The 10,200-nt window shown below is 35.7% G+C and overlaps 1 protein-coding gene across 3 annotated transcripts in view; it reads left to right on the top strand.

The window, feature by feature from the left end:
• The first annotated feature begins 628 nt into the window (after nt 1-628).
• kiaa0753 (KIAA0753 ortholog) overlaps nt 629-10,200 on the top strand; it is a 28,613-nt gene continuing 19,041 nt past the window's right edge. Inside the window, exons 1-15 of one of the 3 annotated variants that reach the window (XM_048161216.1) lie at nt 629-1,111; nt 1,264-1,795; nt 1,873-1,979; nt 2,698-2,760; nt 2,874-3,095; nt 3,183-3,375; nt 4,711-4,880; nt 5,506-5,639; nt 5,849-5,989; nt 6,199-6,288; nt 6,791-6,878; nt 7,110-7,163; nt 7,350-7,520; nt 8,055-8,130; nt 8,363-8,483. In XM_048161216.1, coding sequence (XP_048017173.1) covers nt 995-1,111; nt 1,264-1,795; nt 1,873-1,979; nt 2,698-2,760; nt 2,874-3,095; nt 3,183-3,375; nt 4,711-4,880; nt 5,506-5,639; nt 5,849-5,989; nt 6,199-6,288; nt 6,791-6,878; nt 7,110-7,163; nt 7,350-7,520; nt 8,055-8,130; nt 8,363-8,483 — 2,279 coding nt within the window. In that variant the 5' untranslated portion in view covers nt 629-994. Of the gene's footprint in view, nt 1,112-1,263; nt 1,796-1,872; nt 1,980-2,697; nt 2,761-2,873; nt 3,096-3,182; nt 3,376-4,710; nt 4,881-5,505; nt 5,640-5,842; nt 5,990-6,198; nt 6,289-6,790; nt 6,879-7,109; nt 7,164-7,349; nt 7,521-8,054; nt 8,131-8,362; nt 8,484-10,200 lie in introns of all 3 variants that reach the window. The other 2 variants (XM_048161215.1, XM_048161214.1) reach the window with 2 other exon arrangements.

The following is a 10,200-nucleotide window of genomic DNA, read 5'->3' as shown; positions in this document are numbered from 1 at the left end:
TTGTCCGTCACCATTGTTTGTTCTGTTCATATGTCCCATATTTCACGTGCTCTGATTCTCTTCTCTTCAGGTGCGCTGTCTTCTTTCTGTGGCAGAAACTCACCGCTTGAGTGAGGTTGGCCATGTTTCCATGGTGACAGGGCTTATTGAAGAGTAAACGAGGGCAGAGAGCAGCTGTGTAGCGTAGCGATAAATGCCCTATATTATACATCTTCTTAAGATTTTATAAATTTACATAACTTTTCCAGCCTAGTTTGAAACACATTTGCAAATATTTTTTTATGGAATATTTTAATTTCCAGTCCAGTAACTTCATGGACTCCCAGTTTTAATTGAATGTCTTTTGATTCATTGCTTTAAGTTTTATTTACAAAATAAACTGTTGTATTTTGAAGCTATGATTTGTCTTCATCTGTATGTTTGATTAAAAAAAAATTTTTTTTTATAAGACAACATGAATAAATGAACCATAGCCTTCATTCCATAAAGCCTATTTAAAACTCAAAATTTTACATTTAAAAATTAACTATCGTTAAATGTAAAATAAAGATTGTTAATCTTTAATTAAAAGATTGTTAATTTATTTATTTCAATAAATTCAACTTTTTTGGTCACATCAGACCGCAGTGCGAGCAGTAAGTCAGACCGGCAGGGGGCGACAACATGCCCGAACTCAATTATTACAGCTGACAGACAAATCACGAAGAAGTGTTTTGTTGTCATGGCGGTGTTTTAAACTGCCTGACACTTCCTATAAACAAATTTTGAGTTTGGCGGCTGTTTACCAACTGACTGTCATGTTAAAACATAATACCACGGATTTACTCGTCCATTTACTGTGTTTTCGTGTGATAAACCAATCCCCTTTTTTGTAATCGATCGGAACAGTCAGTGGAGACTTAACTGTTAGTTGCTCTAAGAAGGATTACTCAAGCCGGTTTGGTTTAATTTATTATTTCCATAAAGACAGCTCATAAAAAAAGATTTTATCAGGATGATTTCTGATTTCCAAAGGGGATCTGCTATGACAATTGGTGAAATGGGCCCTGTGAACCGTGAATGGATTAAAAAAGAGTCTTCTGTGTCTCACATTGCTGGTCTGCAAACACAGGTAGTACTATTGTAACAACACACACACACACACATACATACATACATACATATATATATATATATATGACAATGTTGTCTAATATAATGTAATGCTGCATGCTGCATTCTTCTGCAAAAGGTTCTCATTGGTTCTGATTCTTCTGATTACAGCTTCAGTTCAGTGACATAGCGGCACCCAGTGTTCTTAACCGAGCCACCCGTGTGGGACCCCCTTCTCCCATCGTGATAGAGAAACTTATACCCCGTACAGAAAGGCAGGATGATATGGAGAGCTGCAGCAGCTCCTTGCGCCTCTCAGTCCTCTCAGAAGAGCGGCTGCAGGCTGCCATCAGACTCGCCAAGAGAGATCTGCGTAGGAAACGACAGGAATCCATCAGCCATAACTCACTTGAACCAGTGGAAAGATCCCAGATTATCAGCCCTGAAAGAAGCAACACAGAATGCAGTCCTCATGTGGTCTACCCAAAGATGTCAGGTCCAAAGAAGCAAATAAAAAACGGTCATCAGGTGCTTGTTTATACTCCTCAGGAGCCCAACAGCCAACTTAAACAGGGCCAGACGCCCACCAAAGACCTTGACCCGAGAGTCAACAACGATGAACCTCAGCTCAGCCAGGAGATCCGTAAATTACAGAAGGAACTGAGCACATATGTTCAAAGGATAGAGCAGTTGGCTAATAAAGGTATTCTTATTATTCCTAGTCAACCAAATGATATATTTTTCCCTTTTTAAGAGGCTTGCATGTGGGGTTTTCTGCAGGACGTGTGGTGGAGGTTCTGGAGCCTGATGAGAAGCACAGGGTGGAGATTCGGCGGCAGGAGCAGGCAGCCCGTTCCGCACGTATCATCTATGTGTTACAACAGCAGGTCTGTAAGCACTGCAATTCATGTACACAATGGCAGCACAGTAATATGAAATATTTAAGAGCACTAAAGAGCACTTTTCACTATCTCTGATATTTGCATATGATTGTCACATTTCACGCCCAAGTGAAATAGAACTTTCAAATTAATTGTGAAACAGCTGTTACTTTCTGCTTATTCACCATGGTAAAATAAATAAATAATGAATGTATGAATAAATATATTAGCACAAAACAAAAGACTGTCGATACGTGGATACGTTTTTATAGAGCTAATTAATGTAAATAACTGAGGAAAAAATTAGAAAATAATTATTTTGGACATAATTATTCACAATTATGCTTATTTAGCATTTTTAAATAAATAAATAATAAATGTATAAAAATATACACACAAAAATATGACCGTCAATGCATTTGAAAGAAAAGCATGGTAGGTTTTCTACTTCTAATTAACGTAAATATTTGTGTAATAATATAAAATAATTATTTTAAACATAATTATTCGTAACCGAAATGTTTTAGTGAAAATATCTTGGTAATTTCAACCTCACACGTATATAATCGCACAAAGATGGTGTGCGCATTTGGACGATAAACCATGCAGCTCCTGTGCTACTCTTCTTTGGAAATGAATGACTTCTGGTCTGTCATTTGTCAGAGATGAAAAAGTGGCTTTAGAGATTCAACACGGGATTATTTTTTTCGCTTTTTTTTTCAAGATTAAAGAAATACAGGAGGATCTAGACAAGCTGCGTTCCCAGAATGTCAAACACAGCAAAAAGGTACCAAAGTTTATTTTGCCCAACATATCAATATCAAAAAGTATCATTTTGATTTTGAAGTGTAAGATTGAGACATGCAGGGGCTCTAAATGTTTCTGTGATTGTCTTCTCAGTCCAGGGCAATGGACAGGCTGGCTGCTGCTCATCGGGGAGCTGTAAGAGCCATGCAGGTTTTTATCAACCAGCTGTCAGACCCCACAGAGAGCAGAGTGCCCACCCACTGCAAAGAGCTAGGTCAGCTGATTCGCCAGCTCTCTCTCTGTTCAGCCAAAGTACAGGTGGGACAAGGATCTGCCGTACCAGAGACAGCCCTCGACATCCTGCAGAAATTAGAGGTGATTTGCACTATGTACACACTATGCTTAAATGGAAAAAAATTTATAAAAACGTTATTTAATGCTCTTTTGTTTTGGATTCCTCAGACACTTGACTCAGCACTGAGTAAGCAGGAGGCACCCAGGAAAAGAGACATAGATTTGCAGATTGTCAACCCAGTGGAAAAGACTTCGACCTGGGTCAGGGCCCGCAGCATGTCCCCTCCCCGTCCTGCCAGAGACCCAGCTGAGAGGACCTCACGAAGACCCCGAAAGCCAGCTGCTGCAAAAAAGCCTGGTGGTGAGTCATGGCGACCAAGGTGACGGTCATTTTTCTGAAAGCTTTTTAGTGTTGTTTCTGTACAGTATATAAGTGCAGTGACCCCAAAAAAGTATTTAAAGGATTAGTCCACTTTTAAATAAACTTTTCCTGATCATTTACTCACCCCCATGTCATCTAAGATGTCCATGTCTTTCTTTCTTCAGTCGAAAAGAAATTAAAGTTTTTGATGAAAACATTCCAGGATTTTTTTTCCATATAGTGGACTTCACTGGGCACCAAACAGTTGAAGGTCAAAACTAGTTTCACTGCAGCTTCAAATTGTTCTACATGATCCCAGACGAGAAATAATGGTCTTATCTAGAGAAACAATCAGTCATTTTCTAAAAAAAAAAAAATTAAAATTTTATACATTTTAACCAGAAATGCTCATCCTGAACTAGCTCTCTTCTTCTTCTCTATTAGAATTCCGGCAGTGTAGACACTGCTAAGTGTATTACTGCCCTCCTCAGGTCAAAGTTTGAACTCATTTTTATATGTAATATGCTAGTTCAATAGTATATAACAGTTAGTTCAAACTTTGACCTGTGGAGGGCTGTAATATGCTTAGCAGTGTCTACACTGCTGGAATTCAAATAGAGAAGAAGAAGAAGAGAGCTAGTTCGAGATGAGCATTTCTGGTTAAAATTTATAAAATTGTAATTTTTTTTTTTTTTTTTTAGAAAATGAGTGATTGTTTCTCTAGATAAGACCATTATTTCTCATCTGGGATCATGTAGAACAATTTGAAGCTGCAGTGAAACTAATTTTGACCTTCAACTGTTTGGTGCCCATTGAAGTCCACTATATGGAAAAAAATCCTGGAATGTTTTCATCAAAAATTTTAATTTCTTTTTGACTGAAGAAAGAAAGACATGGACATCTTGGATGACATGGGGGTGAGTAAATTATCAGGAAAAGTTTATTTAAAAGTGGACTAATCCTTTAAGCCACACTTAAAAGTGTATGAAAGTCTTTGCATTATATAACAAAACATAAAAATAAGTGGCATTTATTTTATTTAAAACACAAACACACTTCTTCTTAGAAAAGCTCTAGCAACTTTTTGTGGGGGTTTTGTATTATTATTTTTTTTCCTTTTTGACATTTTTAAAAAAATATCTTCTTTTTTATGTGACTCAACTGTCCAAACATTTAAGTACTTTTCTGTTCCACTGTGTTTGGAAAGAAAATCAATATTGAATGATTTATTTTATGTGAAAGTGATTTGTAGAGCGAGATTGGCTGTTCCCTGTGCAGTTATTTGATTTCAGGGTATTGCAAAAGAAAATCTGAGATTTTTGTTTATGTATGCAGGCAGCAGACTGGCAGGGAAATCCCACCGGACCTCACAGGCATTGGTGAAGGAGCGCAATGAAGTTCTGAAGGCGGGGCTAGAGAGCCTCATACATAATGAAAAACTCAGAGAGGCTGAAGCACAGAAACCCAACAAAACTACCAGTGCCATCAACCAAGACCATATTAAGGTTTTTCTTTTATTATTAATTAATTTATTTATAGTTTTAGTTATAGTAGTACTTTTTAATGTGAAACACTACTGTTCAAAAGTTTGGGGTTAGTATGTGTGTGTGTTTTTTTGTTTTTTTTTTAGAAATTAATACTTTTATAAGGAGGCAATAAATTGGTCAAAAGTAGCAATTAAACATTGCTATAAATTGTTATAAAAGGTTGCTGTACATATGAATGTCAAATAATCCTAAATAAATGTATCATTGTTTCCACAAAAATATTAAGCATAACATCTTTTTCAACATTGATAATTAGAAATGTTTCTTGAGCAGCAAATCAGCATATTAGAATGATTTCTGAAGGAAACACTGAAGACTGGAGTGATTATGGTGAAAATTCAGCTTTGCCATCACAGGAATAAATTACATGTTAATATATATTAAAATAGAAAAGTATTTTTTTAATATTTCACAATAGCACGGCTTGATAAGTGTAAGACACTTTCATAAACAATAAAAAATCGCACCAAATCCTGAAATTTTTTAATGATAGTGTATGTTTGTAGATATCTGTTCTTTTTTAATAATTTTAGATGACAATTTTCAAAAAAGATATAAAAGACACACTATGCCTGAAATTCAGCAGGCAGGTCATCTTCGTGATGCCAGCTTCCAGCAGCCCACTGTCTCATCCCGACTGAGGGAAAACCAGGTACCCCAGAAAGAGGCCACTGTGCCTTGGATGCCAACATCTCCTCACTCTCCTCCTCGCCCACGGTCAGTACATCCAGCCCTCTTATCCATTACTTATTCATATTTGTCTTGCACACAAGACTTGACATGCTTGCACCTTTGTGTTCTACTAATATGTATTTACTATGTGTATATATATATATATATATATATATATATATATATATATATATATATATATATATATATATATATATATATGTATATATATATATGTATATATACAGGTGTAGTGCTGTGTCTAGCCGGCCGGAGCCGAGATGTCTGTTCTCACCTCAAAAGAGCCCTGTAAAGCAGAAGCCACAGACCAATTCCAGTACACAGCTCAGCCCTTCAACACATGATAGGAAACAAGCCCAAAATGAAGCCCTCAGGTATGTCAGGAACCCTCTCTTCCAGATATTTAAGAAATGTCTCTGGAGTTTCCAAACAAATAAAAATATAATTCATAAATAATGGTCACTAGGCTCAGTTTATATAAACAATCATCACTCTGATCTGAGTAACTCTGAGATGCCCATGTTCACTGTTGAGTATGGGACCGCAGTAGATGCCCATTGGTGTGTATGTTTATTTGAAATAGGCAAGCCTGGTTGGACCGGGTGACTGCAGACAGACTGCAAGAACTGAATCGTCTGAGTAAAGAAGAGGCTGACCACATTAACAAACTCCGGTATGACAGCAGCTGCTTCATTATTATAGTTAACTGGTGGTTCAATGAACCGTGCATGCAAAAAATGAATTATTGTGCTTGTTTAATTTAGTTAATTAAAATGAGCTCATGCAATACATTTCTTGAAATTCATTTTCTTCAAAATTGACTATCCATTTACATTGGGGCTACTTGAATAATGATGTATGGAAATCCAGATCTAGACAAACTAGCTGAAATTTAATTTAATTTTTTTTTCATCTGTCTGTGTAGTTAATTTAACTCAATAAATATACCACTTTTTTCATGTAGTATGCTAGAAAAAACTTTAAATATGTATTAAAAATTCTGCTCAAAATACTTTCTGTGTAGTAGGCATAACTAAATGTTAGTCAAACAATTTTGTTGAAAATTCTTAAATTGATTGCTTTGGAAAGTTTTCCTCAATTTAATTGCTCACTTGAACTTTTAATTTTTTGAGTGCACGTTATCATTAATGTGTATTAATATGTGGGCATGGTAGGACCACAGTGGGCTCTCCGACACAATGGGCGGAAAAAGCTGAGCGTGCCGCTAAAGAGAGAATTCAACCTTTGTTGGATCGAGCACAGGTAAATGCATACATCTGATGACATTTTTCCCCCTAAATAATGTCTGACATAGTGAGTCTATCAGCTGGAGATACAATCTCTTGCAAGTGTACCATTGGACCATTTTTCCCCAGTATTTGTATAAATTTTTTCCCCCCTCGGGCACACTGTGAACAGCTGTTGTACATGTATGTTAGCATTGATGTGAGAAGACAGTCATTTCTTTTTTTCTGTCTCACACTTGTACGGCAGGTGGTTGAAGCAGGAAGTCACACTCTCAGAGAGCGGCTGAAGGTTGCAGATAAGGTAAGAAACTCTTTCACTCTCATATTCCTGGATGAGCACTGAGACTTTTCAATCCATATTCAATTTACAAAAGTTCACATAAAATAGAAAACGTGAGAAGGATTTATTTGAACATTTTCACCTCTTAAGCAACAAATAAAAATCATAGCTCTGTATTACAATGTGCTGTGTGGTAAATGCTGGCAGCCTGGGGCCAGGGCAGATGTCCTAAGTGATGCTCTTCTGGAGGATCTTCTGGAGGACGCAGCTCAAGCTCTGTGGGTGACTGAGAGGCAGCAAGTGGCCGAGACTGATGCTGAGAGGCAGCTGCAGGGTCCCACGTTAGAGAGCATGTTGCTGAGGATGGAGGAGATGGAGGTCAGTGTGTGGGAGCTAAAGGCATAGATTATAAGATTTGTGAGTTTGGAGTGATGCCACACTTTTTGTAATGTAATGGACTGAACTTGATATGTTTCTTTTATTATAATTTATTATATATTATTTATTAGTTTTTTGTTGTTATAATTATTATTATTATATATAAATGGTTAAAAATAGAAACAAAATTATTATTATTATCATTATTAAAAAGTTATTAAAATTTGTTATAACATTTATAATATGAAATTATTATTATAATTATTATATAAAAAATAAATGATTAAAAATATTTTAAAATAGTGATTTATATTAGGTAATTGTTTTTTTAATTATTATTGTATTATTATATTTAATAATATTGAGTTATTAAATTATTTTATTTTTATTAAAAAGAATTTCCCCTGAAAAAAACAAAAAACTTTATTTATTTTTGCATCATTTTGATTGGGTCAAAAAATAATTAAATAAATAAATAAAAATAAACTGAAGTATTAAATCACCTGACACACAAAGCTCTATTTTGTTACTCAGAGAGACCAGGAAGATGTGCGTCGACGCTTTGCTATGATCTCATACTCAGACCCTCTCATTTGGGAAAAAGGCACAGGTGAGACACTGGCCATTCACATTCATTCCTGATTCATAGTAGACAGGAAGACTGACAAAAGTATATATACATATAGACAGTTGTCCTTTTGGGAGCATTAGAAGGTCAGTCTCTGCATCTCCCCACTTTGTCCCCGGAGAGACAGACAAGTATGTGCTCTGCATTTTGTTTAGCTGACATGACAGTGATATCCACCAGATGGCAGCAGCGTAACACCTCCTGTGTTTTGCAGACGCTCCGAGGAATATTTCTAGCTCCAGGCCAGCCTCTCCTCGGCCAATCCGACTGACGAAACCAATCCTGAATGCACCCGGCACGGCCGACATCCTCCTGCAAAAGCCAGTGGAGACTGGGTGAGTGACTGTTGTCGGATTTTAGAGTGTTTTGACTATATATGCCAAGCACATTTGGATCAGTTACAATTTAATCAGTCTTCACTTGATTTTGCAGAAAACACAACACATTGACCAGAGTGTTTTTTGCACTGTAATATCTGTCTGTTTATGGATAACATTCAATAACAGCCACAAGGAAATCCAATTCCAAAATATCTGCTGGTAAAAACTCTCTCCCTCCGCCTCTTCCTTCTGTAGTTCTGCCAAGAGAGAGCGGGAGCCTCGCTTATTTCTGCCCAAAGCTTTGGCAGCAGCTGTGGCTCAGTAAATGAATGAGGAAAATAAAAGAATAAATTGGGACAGTCTTGAAGGCATGAGAGTTGTCTAAAGAAAGAGAGATGGGAAATTTAGTGGAACAGGTTCAATAGATACATTAGAAGATTAAAATGCTTTCTCCTCTTCAGCTTCAGCTCACAGTGAGGCCCTTCAGCTCTGTGAACGCAGTGTAAACATTCAGCCTCCACTTTCTTTTTCTCTCTCAACATAGGAGCACAATGTCTAAACCAACTTCAAAGCACCATCTCATGTCTAATCTCAGGGAATTACAGCAATGTCTACAAGCCTTTCAAGTGTGCATTCTGTCTGCGACATACTGACTGAAATGATCAGCACATCTTTCAATAATTTATATTTGCATTTATTCATGTAGCAAATAAGTTTGTCAAAGCAAAAACACAAACAAATCATTCTGAGTGCTGTAATACAAAGTTTCAAAGGTACAAACTGGTATAGAGATATAATAGTATATACTGTATTTCCTGTACTGCTTTTCTTGTCGCCGAGTGGTTCAAAATGACTCACAAACTTGAGTTTCTGAATCAGTCACATTTCTGTCACCGAATGACCTCACTCATTTGAATATTTATTGCTAGGTAGTAATATAATATACCTTGGACCACAAAACCAGTCATAAGTAGCATGGGTATATTTATAGCAATAGCTAACAATACATTGTATGGGTCAAAATTACTGATTTTTTTTTTTTTTTTTTTTAATGCCAAAAATCATTAGGATGTTAATTAAAGATCATGTTCCGTGAAGATATTTTGTAAATTTCCTACCATAAATATATCAAAAATTTATTTTTGTGAGTGGGTATGCATTGCTAAGGACTTCATTTGGACAACTTTAAAGGCAATTTTCTCAATATTTAGATTTTTTTTGCACCCTCAGATTCCAGATTTTCAAATAGTTGTATCTCGGCAAAATATTGTCCTAACAAACCATACATCAATGGAAAGCTTAATTATTCAGCTTTCAGATGATGTATAAATCTCGATTTAAAAAAAAATGTCTCTTATGACTGGTTTTGTGGTCCAGGGTCACATATATTTTCTTTTATCTATTGATTTTGGTGAAATGGTAATCCAATAACCTTAAAAAAAAAAAAAAAAATTCATTGGGTGGACATATTTACCTCAGCAAATTATTACAAAATCCAGCACAAGAGCTTGTACATGCAGATATTATATACAAAATATATTACATTTTATAATTCATATACAATATGTATTACGTGTTAGTGTATAAGTAGAAATAATACACATATATATATATATATATATATATATATATATATATATATATATATATATATATATATATATATATATATATATATATATATATATATAGTGTCCTCCACAAATATTGGCACCCTTAGTAAATATGAGCA

The sequence above is a fragment of the Megalobrama amblycephala genome, linkage group LG16, assembly GCF_018812025.1.
Source record: "Megalobrama amblycephala isolate DHTTF-2021 linkage group LG16, ASM1881202v1, whole genome shotgun sequence".
In the NCBI taxonomy this organism is placed as follows: domain Eukaryota; kingdom Metazoa; phylum Chordata; class Actinopteri; order Cypriniformes; family Xenocyprididae; genus Megalobrama; species Megalobrama amblycephala.
This window is presented reverse-complemented; position numbering and strand designations above follow the sequence as displayed.